General features: G+C 36.7%; 3 protein-coding genes across 20 annotated transcripts in view; 2 read left to right on the plus strand and 1 right to left on the minus strand.

Moving 5' to 3' along the window:
- Nucleotides 1-6,006, plus strand: LOC147873208 (serine protease grass-like). 2 transcript variants are annotated; one of them, XM_087352253.1, is made up of 7 exons: nucleotides 59-136; nucleotides 1,133-1,196; nucleotides 1,323-1,625; nucleotides 2,527-2,626; nucleotides 3,370-3,551; nucleotides 4,359-4,454; nucleotides 4,708-6,006. In XM_087352253.1, exons 2-7 carry the CDS (start codon nucleotides 1,148-1,150, stop codon nucleotides 5,034-5,036), a joined length of 1,059 nt encoding a protein of 352 aa, XP_087208379.1. In that variant the 5' UTR covers nucleotides 59-136; nucleotides 1,133-1,147; the 3' UTR covers nucleotides 5,037-6,006. The 2 variants fall into 2 exon arrangements, with proteins under 2 accessions (XP_087208380.1, XP_087208379.1); XM_087352254.1 differs by lacking the exon at nucleotides 1,133-1,196 and having other exon boundaries at nucleotides 1-136.
- Arv1 (ACAT-related protein required for viability 1) lies at nucleotides 745-14,005 on the minus strand. Of its 14 annotated transcripts, none has more exons than XM_087352261.1 (6): nucleotides 13,383-13,692; nucleotides 10,228-10,347; nucleotides 9,086-9,245; nucleotides 7,957-8,190; nucleotides 7,287-7,460; nucleotides 745-1,261 (listed from the first exon to the last, which is right to left on the minus strand). In XM_087352261.1, exons 1-5 carry the CDS (start codon nucleotides 13,530-13,532, stop codon nucleotides 7,294-7,296), a joined length of 831 nt encoding a protein of 276 aa, XP_087208387.1. In that variant the 5' UTR covers nucleotides 13,533-13,692; the 3' UTR covers nucleotides 745-1,261; nucleotides 7,287-7,293. The 14 variants fall into 14 exon arrangements, with proteins under 14 accessions (XP_087208387.1, XP_087208388.1, XP_087208396.1 ...); XM_087352262.1 differs by lacking the exon at nucleotides 745-1,261 and adding an exon at nucleotides 3,547-4,170; XM_087352270.1 differs by lacking the exons at nucleotides 745-1,261; nucleotides 13,383-13,692 and adding exons at nucleotides 4,310-7,125; nucleotides 13,926-14,005.
- Nucleotides 13,657-18,757, plus strand: part of LOC110840709 (serine/threonine-protein kinase VRK1) — a 15,579-nt gene continuing 10,478 nt past the window's right edge. Inside the window, exons 1-7 of one of the 4 annotated variants that reach the window (XM_022085929.2) lie at nucleotides 13,657-13,677; nucleotides 14,813-15,026; nucleotides 15,217-15,275; nucleotides 15,916-15,985; nucleotides 17,132-17,328; nucleotides 17,649-17,865; nucleotides 18,437-18,616. In XM_022085929.2, coding sequence (XP_021941621.2) covers nucleotides 14,846-15,026; nucleotides 15,217-15,275; nucleotides 15,916-15,985; nucleotides 17,132-17,328; nucleotides 17,649-17,865; nucleotides 18,437-18,616 — 904 coding nt within the window. In that variant the 5' untranslated portion in view covers nucleotides 13,657-13,677; nucleotides 14,813-14,845. Of the gene's footprint in view, nucleotides 13,678-13,925; nucleotides 14,168-14,812; nucleotides 15,027-15,216; nucleotides 15,276-15,915; nucleotides 15,986-17,131; nucleotides 17,329-17,648; nucleotides 17,866-18,436; nucleotides 18,617-18,757 lie in introns of those variants that run through there. The other 3 variants (XM_022085928.2, XM_022085926.2, XM_022085925.2) reach the window with 3 other exon arrangements.

Consider the following 18,757-nt stretch of genomic DNA (forward strand, 5'->3'; position numbering starts at 1 on the left):
CAGTCAGCTCAGAAAATCCGATCGCCAACGATGCAGTATCCTTCCTATAATTAACTGTTTGCATCTCAAAACGAGCATTTCATTTGATGAGTTCCAAATGTGGTGTGAGTTCTCACGGCTTTGAAACCTGGAACAGGTAAAGAATGTTAAAAAAATTGTTTTTTAAGCCAGATATTAATTCGTACTTGTAATTCAAACTCCTGTTTTGTATAGTCTTCATATACTATTTATGATCAGTATATACTTAACTTTATATGATAGTTTCTATGTAGCATTCTCCACCTCTTCTTGAGTTTAACATAAAATATAAACATTCTATACATTCTTTGGCACACCCTACATCAATGCATATTGACCTACATAATGTATAACAGGCAAGTTTCTGCCAGCTACATTTGATTGATCTGACACAACCAAAACAGATTTGTTTATTTTTGTATATGACAGATAAATAAATAAATATTTGTGTAAAGTGCTGAAAGTATAGGTGGGTATGTGCACTGTTCTTGTTAACATGGTCTAATACACTGAGTATACACAATGAACAGTAGCAATTACAACAAACTCGACACAGCAGAGCATCCAGCTTAAGAAACTAGTAGTCTCTCGGCTACCAGGGAAATTGTCCACCTTTTTAGAAATTCAAAGGTGCATTCTGCCACTGGAACCTATCGTGAGCCAGACAAAACCAGACCACATTCTCACACCACTTTTCCAAATAATACATTGTACTATCTTCACATCTGTGTGTAAGTCTTCCTTGTAATTTATTCTATTCAATTTTGCTGACTAAAATTTTCTATGCATTTCTCATCAACAGCTGATGAATCACTCTCCTGTAGACAAGTCCTTGACGTCACGATGGACAGTGATATATTATGTGATAAAACTAACAAAAATGGTTAATATCACACATACATGGTGCAACAAACAGCACAATACAATTGTGAGGGATAACCACATGTGAACTGTTAGGTGTGCTTTGTTGTAGCAAAAATTTATTATGCAAAATGAAAATGATATATTGGTAATGCTTTAATATGAATATTTACTAATGAATGTTCATAAAATGAAGAGTTGGTGTGCTATAATTTTAATTTCTATGATCCTAAACATGTTTTCTTATTTTCAGGATTAATGATTCAAGATGGATATCACTCAATATTCACTGCTTTTTCTTATATTCTTCATATTAGGTAATGTATGTTCATTTCAGTCCAGCAGTACACAGTAGCGCAGAGCTGTAAGAAGTTAGTTTTATCTGAAAATTAAAAAGGAGAGTAACTTTACTATATTTATGCCTGGACTCTGTTTCATTTTAGTCCTGCAGACAAACTCGGCTCAAGAAGAAGACTCATCCTGTGCAAATGGATTATCATGCATGTCCCTGGCAGAATGTACAGTGCAGTTAAGAGACCGGAAGCAGACCGAAAGTAACATTCTGTTCAGGTGCAATCATGAGAAGCAGAAAGTGTGCTGTCTCTTATCACCACGAAGTAATGAAAACCCAAATATGCGCCTCTTGCCCAATGAAAACTGTGGTCACATAAGTGAATCGAGAATAACCAGTGGACATAATGCAAAATTTGGACAGTTTCCATGGATGGCTCTCCTGGGTTCTAGATGTAATGTTCATCAGAATGTACTATGTAGACTATAGGTAATCAAGCTTGTAAAAAAAGGGTATAGACAAGTACTGTAACCCATTTGCACTGCTTGCATGACATAACTACTGTGGTGACTCATATATTCAGAATATTTCAAGACCCATAAATAAGCTGACCTGGTACCTATGGTGGCTTTTTGCAGGATGTGCATTGGGTAAATATTCATTTACATAAAATTTGTTCTGAAATGTGATAGTAAACATTCTTTGCAGTGATGTATGCAATGAAGTTGTTCTGTAATACCTTGTCAAGTTCATCTACCAGCTTAGTGTCATAGCTGACTGACAGTTTCGTATGTGGTGGTGGAATCTATGTTAACATTCCTTCGGGGTTCTTAGAAGGCAGGTAATTTTTTGACCAGGTTAAATACTATCAGCTTCTCAAGAATATCTCTGCTCTGTGGAGTGTGTGAGTTAGAAAATGCAAATTTATATACCTGTTTTACACACAGAAAATTTTAAGCAATATTTACTTCAGGATAAATGCTTTAAGAACATGACATATGCACATGAATCCTTTATTGAATACAATGTTTCATTTCACCACTGCACTCAAATCCTCCTGAACAGAACTGAATCCCATGTATAAATGAATGATAATGATTATATAAAATTAAAATATATAATGAGTAATACAAATACAACGTTTCTGTCAAAGTGAATAAACTATGACTAAGTCTCACTATCTTAAAGAAGAAATGCAACTACAGTGCAGTCCTATGTCAGAAAGTAGAATGACAGACATTTAATGGGTGATGCTGTGAGAAGTAAAACAAACAGTACAACACAGCCTATTCTTAATGCTGGATGCAACATATTATTGTGTATTCTTGTTCTCATTCAATTTCTAACTGTTTCAGTGAGTAATGGAAGCCTGCTGTATATTTGTGGTGGAACCCTCATCAATGATCAGTACATACTGACAGCTGCACATTGCCTGCATCAAGCAAATGCAACTCTGTAAGGCATCAACTATTTAATTATTACCGTATATCCTTGATTTTAAGATGTACCCTTGATTTTGTAACAGGTTTTCAGGAAAAGACGCTATGTCGATTTTTAGGTGCCATCAAATGAAAGGCACACACCAATTTCAGGAATCTTAAAAATGTGAAAGTGTGACTTAAAATTGAGGAAACATGGCATTTAAAAATGTAAGCTATGTACACTTAAAGCAACCCTACACTGCCATCAAAATACACTTTTATCAAGATGATAACATCAGGGAGGACAAGATAGGCAGCGTATGTGACATAAATGTGAGAGCTGAGAAGTGTATACATTGTTTTGGTCACAAAACCTATAGGAAAGAGACCACTTAGAATACCATGGCATAAATGGGAAGGCATTATTAAAATGAATCTTAAAGAAGTAGAGCATGTGAATTAGACTGAAATAATCTGGTAAGATATCAGGTTCTCACAGAAGTAGTATGAAGTTGACTGTCTTCTGGGATGTAGTTCCATGTAGTTTAGTATAAGTACACCAGTGTTTCAGAGATGCTTACTGCTTCCATCATCAGAATGATGAGTAAGCCAGCCATACATGAGGAACTGCTTTGAGATATGAAAACTGGTCAAACAAGGTAGGACCAGGTCCAGAAAAGAAACTGTAAGAATGAACTGTGTATGCAGGAGAAAGGTAGACAACCAAAACTTTCATTTTGGAATTTTCATCAGAATTCATTGCTTGTGTTGTTTCAGAGAGAGTATTCGACTTGGTGAACACAATCTAGACACTGTGGATGACTGTGACGACTACTGCACAGACCCAGTGAAAGATTATAACGTTGAGAAAGCTATTTCTCATGAAGAATTTGATATTCACAAACTCAAGAATGATATTGGATTAGTTCGACTCAAGACTAAAGTTCCTTATTATACAGGTATACCAGCAATATGCAGTATAAATAATATAAAAATGTAATTATTAGCACAATGATGTTGAAACATGTTCACTTTCAGTATAAACATCAACACCTGCATGTGGTATTACAATTGAAGAGTCATCCTGATCACCTATACTGAACACATGCAATAAAAAATTAAATGGAAAAAAAATCCTGAAATTGTCAGACATCCCTATATTACAAGGATCTGGGGTTTGTAGCTAAAATATGAGAGACGTTACAGGTTGCACTTTTTAAGTTCTGGTAATATAAACGTAATGATAATTAGAATTTGCAGACTAGAATAAATCACTGTAGACAGTGGCAGCTACAAGCCACAATGAATTCAGTGTCATAACTGATGGTCTGCACACCACATTCATCCATGACAGAAAGTTTGTCATTGTGAGTAAAGCAAGTACTTTTTAACATTTGTATTAGTTATACTGTCACAGGCCGGCCGCAGTGACCACGCGGTCTGAGGCATGGACCTCATGCGCCAGGCCGCTGGGACCGTGGGTTCGAGTCCAACTCAAGGCATGGATGTTTGTCCGCGTATTTCTGTGTTTGTATAGGTAGAGGCCTTGCATCAGGCTGATCGCTCATCCAAGGAATCCTACCATTGTCCAAACAGATCAAAATGAATAAATAAAAAAAACCTCGGCACCTACGGGTAAAACAGGATGAGAGAAAGAAAAAATACTGTCACAGGAAGCCAGCCAGGACATCCATTAATGTTACATATAAAGACATGGTACACATTACTCACACATTTAATTTAATAAAGGTCTGTCTGTTTTGCAGACTACATCAAACCAATATGTTTACCATTCGGTATACAAGTAACAGGAGAAGAAGAGACAAAATATCATATAGCAGGATGGGGAAAAACAGATTTCTGTAAGTTCCTTAATAATTATGAGTTGTAGTTTAGTATAACATAACATGAAGATGAAAAGGCATATCTGCCTACAGCATTTTAATTTTAAGCACAAGAATAATACCTAAACAAGCTGTTCTAGACTTACTTTTGCTGGATATAAAAAATACTCATCATTTAAATTTTAAGGTGCAACATGTAAACAATAAATGCAGAGGCTGGATTTCACATGGCTGTAAAGGTGTTGATAACATTATTCTGATTACATTTCAGATGAGTCTAAAGGCAGTTCTGTTCTACAGTTTGCCACAGTGAACAGTATTCCTTTAGAGGATTGTGACTCTCGCCAGGCAGTAGAAGTTCGTCCATTGGTGGACACACAGCTCTGCGCTGCAGGAAATACTGGTGAAGATGCCTGCAAGGGAGACAGTGGAGGCCCTCTAATGGATATTATGCAACTACCAACACGTCCAACGGCCCAGATCTTCCAAGTGGGCATTATTTCATTTGGATCAATCCCTTGTGGAGCCCAAACCTCTCCTAGTGTTTACACAAGGGTGTCTGCATATCTAGGATGGATACTGGATCATATTGCAGAATAACAAATATATTTCAAGAAGTGAAGTTAGAATACTTGCAGGTTAGCTACCTAACAGTCATATTGACTGTTCAGATACACAAGATGTTACAAAAATTAATATCATACATTGGGATGTGTCACAAGATGTCTATACTGAGAAGTTATGATCTGAAAGCACTTCAACTGCATTACAGCTGCATAAAGACAAGGTTCATTTTACAAGATGTTCTCCATATGAGATTAGAATGGCACATTTGAGATGTGATACAGATGCTCAGTCTTGCAATTACTGCTGAATTCAGAGGTATATAAGTCAATTGTAATGTACAGCATAACTGCCCAATTACAGACATGAATTTTGTAGATTTTCACCAATGAAAATTACATTATAGGGGTAAATATTTGATGACTGGTGATATTTTATATTCAGAAAATTGCTGCTACTCTCCATACATTTACAAGTATCTTATGTGCTTGCAGTGTTCGATTATGTACACTGATTGTGTGTAAATGTGTTGCACACAATTCAAAAAGATTCTGTAATATGCTTTGTCTCACAAAGCAATTATTTACCCACTTCTGCGCAAACATGCAGATTGTTTATTGGAATCATTATGTAGTTGACACTTATTTCCACCAAAAGGCAAACAAAGTTTTGACAGACATATAAGTCAATGTCTGAATTTTTCAACTTTGAATCTTGTAACTGGAAATCTGATAATGACAAAATGCTTGAATCAGTGGCTGTTTCCACATAGCTTTTCTTACAACACTTACAAAGGTATAAAAATTGTACATAAATTATTTGAAATGGTTACAGCATACAGTACATGATAACATTTCCAATCTTATACTGCAGGAGCCATGAAACCAGAGGGGCATAGTAAAGTTCTAAAACTTGTCAGAAGTAAGTGTTTTGACACATGTGACACACAGAGCAGAAATTTTGTAAATGTCTACCTAAGTGATATAAAGTATACATGGCTATCAAACTGTGTAAATGTTTTCCTTCCTCTCTCCATTGTTTATTACAAGAGTATTCTATCCTGCAAGTATATCTTGTGATTCATTGCTCTACATATACACGCATATTAGCAAATCATCCCCTCTTTAAAACAACTGCCCTCTTAAATACAAAACTACTAATCTGTATCGTGGTTAATTCTTCTCAGTTGTGCATAGTATTAATGTACATGTTTCAGAATAAATAACAATTGCAGCAAACATTAATAAGAAAACCCTTGACTGATCTTTCTATGCTGTCTCTAGGTATTCAGCTCACCGAGCCGCAAGAAGCTGCCATATAGAATGTCTATTCAATAAACACTTGACATATTTCACGATAAATTTATGCCAACTACGTGTAATACAACTCCATCCTAACCGACCACTTTCCTCAAGACACCACACAATTAACACGCACGTTGTTTCAGCGGCAACAAATTTTATGTTGGCGCAGCAAACTTGCCCAAATCAAATTTACAGCAGTCTGTTCCCTTCAGGCTTCTAAACTAATACCTTGTGCACACCTCTTGCCCCATCCATGCATGCCACGTGCCCCACTCATCTCATTCTTCTTGACTTAATCGCCCTGACAATATTGGGGGAGGAGTACAAATGTTTAAGCTCATTATCATGCAGTTTTTCTCCATACCCATCCTCATCTCTCCTAGGCCCAAATTTCCTCCTCAACACCAAACACCTGTTATCTATGTTCCTATCCATTCACACTGACATATAAAAAAGACATTACATTGTAAATGGGGTGGGTGCCTAGGCAAGCCTTGCACTGCAACCATTTCTTAATCTTTTGTACAACCCAGGTCACTTAATCTACTAGCAGCCCTGCACATCCCCTGATGTACAATATCCTATGTAGTAGGATCTCACTGGAAGCTCTGAGCTACAAAGCTTTTATACTGGTAGCCATAATCAGGGCCACCTTATAGTTCCGGGTCTCACAAAGTCCTTGAAAATGGTTAATCTCATTAACTAGAGTACTGTACTCAGACCTGGGCCTTTTAAACACCCTAGTCAGGGCCTTCCTAGCCTCTGGTAGTAGTGCCGCATACCCCAGGAGCCATAAGCCTCTGGTACTACTTTGGCTCTTCCTGGGAAGAAAATATAACACACTAATGCTTAGTGAAGAATAAAATAATATTCAATTCATTGTCACCTGACATCTGTGTGTAATTTCATTGCCTTACTATCAAAATCACAGTAAGAGATTAACCAATATAGTAACCTAATATGCAAGATATAATAAAAATACCTTTGTTTTAAGAAGGCATCTGCATAGTCCAGACCTTTGAAGTTACAGCATTGCATAACAGCTGAAAATCTTCATGTAATTTCATTTTTAAAATCATGTGACACACATAAAATTTTAAAGTTAATCCAAAGAAGATTATGACTCCAGCTCCCACTTTAGATGTATTAGAAACAACTGCAAAGAACAACACCACAGTTTAACAATAATTAAAACATAAAAAGTAAACAAGTTAAACAAAATTATGTCCACTCTTATCTGCACATTTCTCTTAGTTGGTCTTCCTAATGACCATTCATCCAACATCATATATCCTATCATCATCCACCATCCATTTCATCCTTAATATTTGGCAGTATTTCTCCTTGATCTATAAAATCTCTATTGTGAAGTCTGGTTGCTGATGGTGTTCCATACATCAGTCATACACGTGAATATACCTGCGTATGAAGTGAAATTCTAGGTTCTCACATCAGCAAGTGTGAAGATGACACTGGTCAACTCATATAAGACTATGTGGTTCAATATCCCAGAAAGCTGTCATCTTCATCTATGCACTAATCCAACATAAGGCAGATGAAAGAGTAAAATTTTCTACAGCTATTACTAAAGTCTGTAAAGTAGAGTTTGTTTTCATATTAGGTATCCAATTTACAAGGACAAATGCACTCACCTGAGTATATTTTCACTTGGGAGAGAAACGTATAGCCCATTACGAATATAGAATGTGTTTCAGTACCAATTTCTCCCCATATTAAACTGGGTATCATTAGGAATTTACCACAGTTAGATAAAACAAGAGATTTCCAGAGAACAAGGTTATTGTAGTTTTGTGGTCTAGACTGAGCATGAACCTGCCATCGTAACCACGTCAAAGCATGAATAAACAACAACAGCATGGCTGACCCTGCAAAACAAGTAGTAAGAATATGACACACCTTATTGCAATCTGCCCCAATTCTTCCACATCTGTTCATATTAACTAGTTTTATCAATCTGTATACGGACTGGACGACCGGGGTTCGATTCCGGATAGGGACAAAGGATTTTTCCTCATCTGCATCCAGACCAGTTCTGGGGCCCCACCCAGCCTTCTACCCAGTGGGTACTGGGGTCCTTTCCCAGGGGTAAAGTGGCAGGGGCATGAAGCTGAACACTCACCCCCATCTAGTGCAGAGATCAAGAATGAGTAGGAGCTATACCACCTCTCCCCACAAGCATCTACATGGATAGTGGAACGGCTTCATCAATCTATATATGTCTATAACAGGATTCATGTCGCCCGGCATTTACATCATTTTCACTTGTGGTGAGCTAGTGATTCACATCTGTGAGTGTGTGGTGAAGGAAACAGTAATTCTAGAAAATGGAAACACTGCCCAAAATAAGCTGCATACAGTAACAGGTAACATTCTAAAAATAGTATAGTTACAGATACATATTTTTGTTTTAATTGTAGTGGTCTCTTCTGTAATGAACGTATTTCTTGCAGACTTTCAATAACGAACATACAATACACGAACAAAGTATAATTTTAATACAATCACCAGGCTGATCACAGTAAAGAAGTATTACACAGGCACAGATATTTAAAGTTACTGCCACCCCTGCTCTAACCCCAATATTGGTGGTGGACAAAGTGTGGCATTCTAACAGTCCGAATATATGCTGCAAAATTACTTTGAATTTGACATGATGCTATAGTCTGAGAAGGTACAATAACTTGTTTTTAATACATTCCAGAAACTTACATATAGTGCCTCACACAATCTTCCCACTTACTTCACACATATTTTCCTTACCAAAAACAGTCTGTAAACACTCGAAGTAGAAGCTTCGTTCACCTTCAAACAAGTCATAAGGAGATGTATTGTTTCCATCAGTAGATCCTACATTTCTATGTGTTGTCCATCCTGAATACGCTTCAAACAATGCCAAAACTACAGCCAGTCTCCAATGATTCTATACACAAAATTATAACACACTTCATAGCATAATGATAATACAGACTTACAGCAAAGAGACAAAGAAGGTAGAAAAGTGGGCACATGTAGTTCTTCACTGTGGTGAATAATTAACAGAACATATGTAGGTACAAAGCAGGCACAAAGGTAAAGCTCCACACATTCTAAACCTTGGTACAAGATAGAAGTGCTCAGTTTCATGCTGTAGCCACATACCAATGGTTGAGTGAACCACAGACTAATTCTAGATGTGATTGGAAAGAAAAAATCTCTGTGCCAGTTGAGTTTAGTCTGTAGCCCACTTGTTTATTGACTGAGTTTCCACTATTTTGGTTCTTAATGAATTCCAACTTTCATCCTTTGTTAACAGGGGGAATACTGGACACACACTGTGGTTCAGTTACCAGCACCTATGTTAACTTGCATAGTTATATAATTTAAAATCAGCAAATCCTGACACTAACAGATAAATTTATTTAAATCGTCTTTATACACTATATTTTAGCAGTTTAAGCAAAGCAGAGATATTTGGATTTTAGTACAGTGTGTTCTCTTGTGTTATGTGTGGCCAAGGGTAATGCTATATAGGCTGCCCCTCTTGATCATTATCTTCCTCATTACCTTATCACTGGGTATAAATGGGATGTTGCCTTAAAGGCACGTTTACATCAAAAGTAAATTTCCTTCATTTTTAGAAGTGATAGGTCAACAGACCATAACTAGGATGAAGAAAAAACAAAATATTGTTCCTTCATGTTATCAATGATTCTTAAGTTATTAACATTGTTTTAAATATGTAGGTACATAAATTAGTGACTGAGATCAGAAGATTATCATGAATTATAAGGAGGGACTGTAAAGGTGGAAGTTGCGGCCTACTTGAATGCAGTCCTAAAATTAATTTGAACTGAAGAAAACCACAAAAACCTTACTGACTGCCAACTGAGACCTAAGTTTTGTAACATATAGATGTGACTTACTTGGAATGATGAATTGTACAGAACATGTCTGTATGCCTGTTCATTCAGCAGGACAAGGTCTATCATAACAATCACAGGATCATACTCAATGTACTTATCAGCCACCTGGTGGCACTGACTCTATAAGAGACACAATTCAAATTATATTACCTTCTGAGTTCTAACTTCCTGTAACTATTGTTACCTTTAAAAATTAATGTATAAACAAAAGGAAATGTTAGGTACATAACTGCTACAGATATTTACATAAACATTTATAACTAACTAACTAACTAACTAACTAGATGGCTTACCGAACCCGAAGGTTCATCACCGAATTAACCAAAGCCCTCCACCGGACCCTGTCCTGGGCCAACAAAATCCAGTTTCCTTCAACTCCTATCTCGGATAGATCCCGCCTGAGATTATCCTCCCATCTACGTCTAGGTCTCCCCAGCGGTCTCTTCCCTTCAGGTTTCCCAACCAGTACCCGGTGCACACCTCTTGTCCCATCCATGCGCGCTACATGTCCCGCCCATCTCACTCTTCTCGACTTAATCACCCTCACAATACTGGGGGAGCAGTACAGATTTTTAAGCTCGTCATTGTGCAGTTTTCTCCACGCCCCATCGTCTTCCCTCTTAGGCCCAAATATCCTCCTCAACACCCGATTCTCAAACACCTGCAATCTGTGTTCCTCCCTCTGAGTGAGAGACCATGTTTCGCACCCATACAAAACAACAGGCAAGATTATTGTTTTGTATACTTTAATTTTCAGGTTCTTAGAAATCAGACGGGAAGACAAAATATTTTGGACTGAGAAGTAGCAAGCATTTCCGGAATTTAGTCTCCTCCTAACTTCCTCACAAGTATCATTTTGATTTGTTATTGTTGTTCCCAAATATTTGAACTTTGTAACCCTTTCAAAGGATTTATTAGCTACCCTAAGATAATTTTGCCCGCCTGTCTTCTGATGACGAGATACTAACATGTACTTAGTTTTTTCTGAATTTACTTCCAGCCCCACTTGTCTACCAGCCTCTAGTAAAACTTCTGCGTTCCTCTTTATTGTATTTATATCGTCCCCCAATAAATTAACATCATCAGCATATGCCAATAGCTGATGTGTCCCGTTCAATTGCAAACCCTCCTGCCTACCTTGGACCTTCCTGATGGCGTATTCTAGCGCAAAGTTAAAGAGCAAGGGAGACAAAGCATCTCCTTGTTTTAGACCGTTCTTGATGAGGAATGTCTCAGATACATATTTACCTACTCGAATTTTGCTGCAGGTTTCATTTAAGCACATTTTTATTAGACCCACTAGCTTCTTTGGTATACCAAATTCAATAAGAATATTATATAGCACTTCTCTCTTCACAGAGTCATAGGCTTTTTTGAAATCTATAAATAACTGATGTACAGTCCCACCGAACTCCCATTTTTTCTCTAGTATCTGACGAATGCAAAAGATCTGATCAATCGTTGATCTGTTTCGTCTGAACCCACACTGATGATCCCCAATAGTTTCATTCGCATATGGGGTTAATCTTGCCAAAAGAATGTTGGATAGAATTTTGTATGAGGTTGATAGCAGCGATATTCCTCGGTAATTACCACACTCAGTCTTGTCCCCCTTCTTATAAATAGGAATAATTATGGATTCCTTCCATTGATGTGGCATCTCTTCCTTATCCCAAATTAACTGAATAAGCTTATGGATCCTCATATGCAACCCTTTGCCACCTGCTTTAATTAATTCGGCCGGAATCTGATCAATTCCTGGAGATTTATAACTTTTCAACTTCCCAATGGCTAGTTCCACTTCATCTAAGCTAGGTTCTGGCACCAACAGTTCAGCTGTATGCATTTTAATCTGTCTAATATCACCAGTATTATGAACATTTAAGAGCTCGCTAAAGAAATTTTTCCACCTATTCACAATTTTTATTGGATCTGCAAGCAAATTGCCACTATCATCCTTTACCAAATTAGTCTGGGGTTGATATCCTTTCTTAAAGTTATTAATGCCTCTGTACAGGTCTCTGATGTTTTTTTCCTTATTATTTGTCTCAAGTTCAGCAATTTTGCCCTTCAGGTATTCCCTTTTCTTAGTCCTAAAGGTTCTACTAGCCTCACGTCTCACGTTACATAGATTATCCGCATTTGTTTTGTTTGGGTTCTGCAACCATTGAAATTTTGTTTGCTTCCTTCGATCTATTAATTTTGAACATTCTTCATCAAACCACGGTTTATTTTGCTTTCTCCTGTAGTATCCTAGTTTCTCTTTTGCTGAAATTTTGATGCAGTTTCTGACATTTTCCCACTCCCTGTTGATGTCCACACTTTCATTATCCTCATTTGTCTCTAAAATTTGAAACCTATTCGAAATTTCAACTTGATATTGTTCCTTTGCCTCTCCCTCACTTAATTTTTTCAAATCAAATCTTTCTGTGTCAAAATTTTGTTTAGTTCGTCTACTTACTGAAAGCCGCTCCCTCACTTTTGCTACCACCAGATAATGATCAGTGTCGCAATCTGCTCCTCTGAATGATCTCACATCAATTACATTTGTCTGCCTTCTCTTATCTACTAAAACATGATCTATTTGATTGTGTGTTCTGCCATCTGGGGAAGTCCAAGTGTATTTATGAACATCACGGTGTGGAAATTTTGTACTTTTTACAATTAAATCTTTTGACGTAGCGAAGGTCACTGCTCTGACGCCATTATCATTACTAAGTGCATGGAGACTCTCGCTGCCTATTGTGGGTTTGAAGACATCCTCCCTCCCAATTTTTGCATTGAAATCTCCTAGCAGAATTTTCATGTGATACTTGCCAAATGTATCAAATACTGATTCCAATTCTTCATAAAAGCTATCCTTGATATCATCCCATAAACATTTATAGCATTAGTAATGTTCAACTGAAGTAAATTCTTATACGGGGGGGGGGGGGGGGGGGTGTGAAATTAATGACAATCTTCCTTTGCTTGCTTAAGTCTTTTTATATCATGATTTAAACTTTTAATTCCAGCCGAAAGGGTACTGAATAACTGGAGGCTGCATAGTAGGCACCTTTCCGGTATTTAGTGAGGTAATATGACCGGTAAGATAACGATATGTCATAATTGTTCACGTGAACTTAACCTAACAAACCACGTGGAATTTGACATACACAGTGCACTAATTTTAAAACACTTTCACTGTATTGCTTAAAAAGCTCTTGAACTTGATTTCCACAGTTCACGCACGTGTACAAATTTGATTTTGTTGCCATCCTCAATCCTTCAAACCTGCTTATAGAAAGGCTTACATACATACGCATAGACTACACGTTGTAGCTGTTATGTTGGCCAAGGATTAATACCAACATGCTGGTTTTCGTCTGTGGTATAAATATAGTATCCGCTATGTATAATCGTCTAGCAACATTATTAGTTGCCATTAAATATCAAGTACTTGGACATAAAGTAAGAAATTATAAAAGTAGCATATGTACTGCAGTTTATAATATATATCGAGTACTTCCAAGTTCATGACAGAAATGCTTATCATTTATATACCGGCGAAGCAAATCTGCTGTCTTCGCTAAAGTAACATTCCATACAAGTTCTCCAAAATTGTTTAAGAAATCATTCACACTTGTGAAACATTTTTATACCCTAAAAGCCTTGAAAGAGTCCTTACAGAGCATCGTAAAAAAATAAATCCCACTCACGTAACAAGTTGGTACTCAGTGCCTGCGTGAATTCTAAGTTGGTGCTGCTGATCCGAAAACCGCCAATGAAAGCAAGAGAGGTAACTGAGTAAACGAATTTTAAAACAATTAAAACAAATAAGCTGGTGATTTGTGTAAAAGAGAACCACAGACGTCCAAGAGATTCATAACAATGTACGCACTAAAGAAAACAATAAGTGGTTTGTGAATTATTTGAGGTTAGAGTGTATCTTTAACTAAAGGTAAAAACACCCATTTCCAGTAGACTGGGAAGTCAATATTTACAAATGCTTGCTTTCAGAATACCGCCGTTTGATAGTAAGAAATATACAGCACCATGACGTAACCTCTCTTGGAACATTAAGTTTGATTAATTTTGTCAATTTTGGGTTTAATTTTACTTGACATAAATAGTCTTGAGCTTTCTATAAATCTCTTTGTTGGTTATTTGTGGTTTATTTAACGGCGCCTCCTGTAGCTCGTACTATATTGCATGGATTGATAAGATTATTAATTAATTAAAAAGGATATGGAAAGAAGCTATCGTAGCCCAATTTAACATTTTTGGTTGGAGGGACAGGAAAATATAAAAAAGACCTCCGAGGCATTATGAGTGCTGACCATAGACAATTAAAAACCCTTCTGCAGAAATCGTGGTGCAGATGTGCAGTTTTTTTAACCCTTTGTCCATCTGTACTATGAATTAAGGATTACCATTTTGGAGTCTTCTTGATTTTGGATGTAATAGGATTAGATGTTCAGAATTATGTTCATATACCAGGTTCAAATATCCAGTTTCTTATTCATGACCATGCAATTGTGTCTGGGATGTTTATATTTCCTATTCTCTGTTTGGATGTATGAATACACAAGTTAAATTTTCTTAGTAATTTGTTGGAGTGAACTAGCGGATTAGAAGAATGTCCCAAAAGGCAACCAAGGCTGCTGTAGTGAAGAAACCAGCAGGGAAACGAAAAGCTGCCAATGGATACAAGCTACCTGACCCAATTCCACTGGGGGAAATTATAAGGAATGTTCGTAAGAAGGAATGGCAGATTGGTCCTTCAATTGGAGCTGGAGGATTTGGAGAGATCTATGCTGGTATGATCATCACTAAATACATTTTGTCAGTTTATGAAGTGGCATCTATTGATGAACAAGATGTAAATAGGAAAATAATAATAATATTTTAACTTCAGTTGCAAGAATTTTATTTGCATCAAAATAGGGAAATAACTTCCATTAGTATTTTCCATTGTGTCTAAAATTTCCTTTCCTTTTTGTATTACAGCATCAGATGTTTCAGACTCTCCAAGAAAAAAAGGCACTTTACCTTATGTTGTAAAAATTGTAAGTAATATTATGATAAACATACTGAACTTTTATAATTTCACATAGTACAGTGCTTAAAACCCTCACTTGTACACAATTGTAATCTTATTTAACTGTCTTGTACTGCACAGCTGATTGAGGAATCTTAGGATGAAGATGGCTGTCTTCTGGGTTCTAATGCCATGTAGTCTGGTAGAAGTTTGCCATTGTTCAGATGTCCATGCTGTATCCATCATCAGGGCATTGAATTGTGATGATTGAGACTGCAGGGACCTCTGAAACATTGGTAAACTACCAGACTACATGGAGCTACAACCCAGAAGGCAGGCATCTTCATACTCACTGCCATGAGAACCTCAAATCCTATGAATTTTAGGATGACTAACAGTGACAAAATGCTTCCATCTAGCTCATATAGGGTGCTGCCATTCCACAAAAATTAGAAGAACACAAAAGAAATATTTTACTATATAGCCCAACAGTGACATAATGATTTAATAATATTGCATTTCTGCATGACCGGACCAGGATTTGTCACTGATAAGTAAATGGAGAGGAAGCAGTTGTAAGTTAATTTAAGAAGTAGCATAAAAGCTAGATGTTAAGATAATAGATATTTATTTATATTGGAATGTCATATATGTTCTCCTAATTTTAGGAACCTCATGGTAATGGTCCCTTGTTTGTGGAAATGCATTTCTATATGAAAGTTGCCAAACCTGAGCAAAGTAAGTATTTACTTTATATATCACAAATTGCCAAATTGGAAAATGTGGTAGGATTAGTGCAATGAAGAGAGGCATAATTTAATTTTACCTAACATGCAAACTCAGTATGTTGCTTACATTTTATAGGCCATACATATCTCAGAAAATGGTATGGAACAGGAATTTGTGGTGGGCAAGTCTATTCCATTATATAGGTTTTCTGCTGCCAGCCATTCTGCCAGTGTTAGAGCTCCTTGGTTTGCAACATGCCAGACTAGCCAGTGCAATGTTGTTCCTCAGTGTTTCACTAATACCCTAACATTTGGTTAGATGTATTTGTTTTATCTAATGATGCTGTTGGTAACTTATAGTCATATATAATTTAAAGAACTATCCTTGAATTACCCTGGAAGGGCTGAGGAAAACAACAAACACTTCAGCCAGGATTGCTGGCCTACTTTCATTCCCAGACCTCCTGAATATGAAATAGTATAGCTAGCTACTATATTTGATGCCACTTCAATAGAGCAGGGAAATTTTAAGTTTATGATATTTCTATTACAAGTTTTAAAATGAAGAGCTGATTTTTTTCTCTTGTAATGACATCTTCAGAGCTCTTTTAGCCATCAGGGTCCCTGACAAGCCTTCTAAGTTTCAATGGTGGTGTCACCATCACTCCTGTACTTCAGAAAGAAGACATGAAGTTGAATTTAGGAGGGAGTGCTTGTGGAAAGATACACATATATATCTACATACATATTCTTACATTTCTTTCATCCATAAGTTAGTCAGATGAAAATAGGATGTGGAATAAGTCACAAGAATGGAGAATTTTGTCGCATGATGACCCATCCTGATAGACATTAATGGAGAAGAAATCTGTTGTAAATCAAAGACATTGACCTCTTCTCCTATAAATTTCATTGAAGTGCTTTTATTCTTTACCAACAATTCTGGTTGTAAGTTCACATTGAATAACTGGAAGAAATTGATAATTATATTGCTCTTCTCCTATATAGTATTACATTCATATGAAATTACAGATGATCTCTTTCACCCTCCTCCCCCATGTTAAACAGAGACCAGATGTGTTGAAATTCTTGGACCGATGTGTTCTTGTCCGGTTCATGGATGGCAAATTCATACAATGAAATGTTACAATTTCAGTTGAAGAATGGAAGAAACTGAAAAATTTGAAGTCACTTGGTATGCCATGTTATCTTGGATCTGGCTCACATGAATATAATGGACAGAAATACCGTTTCATAGTGATGGACAGATATGGAAAGGACCTTTGGTCACTGTTTATTCAGAACAAACGAGTGTTTACAATACCAACTGTTCTGAGAGTAGGTCTGCAAATAGTGAGTATTAAGCAGCTATTCTGTATCTTAAATCCATCATCATGCTTCAACTGCAATTGCTGTGTTTTGATGTAGCATGAGAGAGCCAATGAAATTACAGATTTGTCTTCACCTAACAAAGGCTTAGCCTGGACATGACTACTTCTGGCATATAAATAGCACTCAGTGTGGGACCATCGTGTGTGATATGGTGATATTAAAGAAATACTTGTTCTTAAAGGGGCATAAAACACTCCTAAAAAGACTTGATGAATATCATTTCAATGTTTTATATTCCTTTATATCACTCTTTGATTTAATCAGAATTGTTTTCTTTCTAGATTGATGTACTACAGTATATTCACAGCAAGATGTATGTTCACGCTGATATCAAAGGAGGGAATCTTCTACTTGGACTGAAAAGGGGCACAGAGAATCAGGTTTATCTTGTTGATTTTGGACTGGCTTCTCACTATTCACAGAAGGAATACAAACCAGACCCTAAGAGAGCTCATAATGGAACCATTGAATATACCAGCAGAGATGCTCATGTTGGAGGTGACTGAATGTTCAAACATTGGCTCACTATAAGAAGAGGAAGTCACTTTTCCCTCATATAACAATGCTGAATCGTTGACCATGCATCACATCTCCTGTAATAGAACTTTTCATGCTCTCACAAAGATTCCATCGTCCATTTTAGTAAACATTCAATGTGCACCTACACCTGGACAAAAAGGGAACAAATTACAAATTCATAGAATGGTTTGGAATCTCCTTTGTAGCAGCCAACTGACAGAACTGCATGCATGCACATTCACTCACCCCTATTTGTCATATTTGCAAGCTTTCAGAAATTCACCATTATCTAATGAATATAAAAGTTTATCATCATGGTGTTTAGGCACAAGTTTGTATGAACAGATTGTGATGATGGTAATGCATATTTTATAATTTTCAATTGAAATGATTCCCTCAGCTGGAATTGAAACCTACATCCTACTAATCTTACATCTGTATTTGCAGTATGCCTTTGACTTCATTTGACCAGACAGAGTCAAATGAATCTTTATAGTAATGTAATGGAAGCCTTTTTTTATTATTGTTGTTGGTGGTGACTTTCTTTCAGTGCCCACAAGGAGAGGTGATCTAGAGATTCTGGCATACAATATGTTGCAATGGCTGGCTTCTAAACTTCCATGGGAAAACAATTTAAGTGATCCAGTGCATGTACATCAGCAGAAGACTAAATATATGGACAACATTCCAGAACTAATGAAAAAATGTTTCCCTAAGACTACTCCACCAGGTAATACATCAGAAAGCCCTTTGAACCTGATATAATTCATAATTTGCAAACGACATTAAGGTCATCAGTATTGACTTCCATATATGAAGAAAACTAATTTTATTATGTCAGTGTGTAGTTTAGTTACCAGTGTTTCAGAAC

Source organism: Zootermopsis nevadensis, unplaced genomic scaffold (assembly GCF_977971745.1).
Source record: "Zootermopsis nevadensis isolate Lab colony 2312 unplaced genomic scaffold, Znev_1.0 Znev_ptg000021l, whole genome shotgun sequence".
Taxonomy (NCBI): Eukaryota; Metazoa; Arthropoda; class Insecta; order Blattodea; family Termopsidae; genus Zootermopsis; species Zootermopsis nevadensis.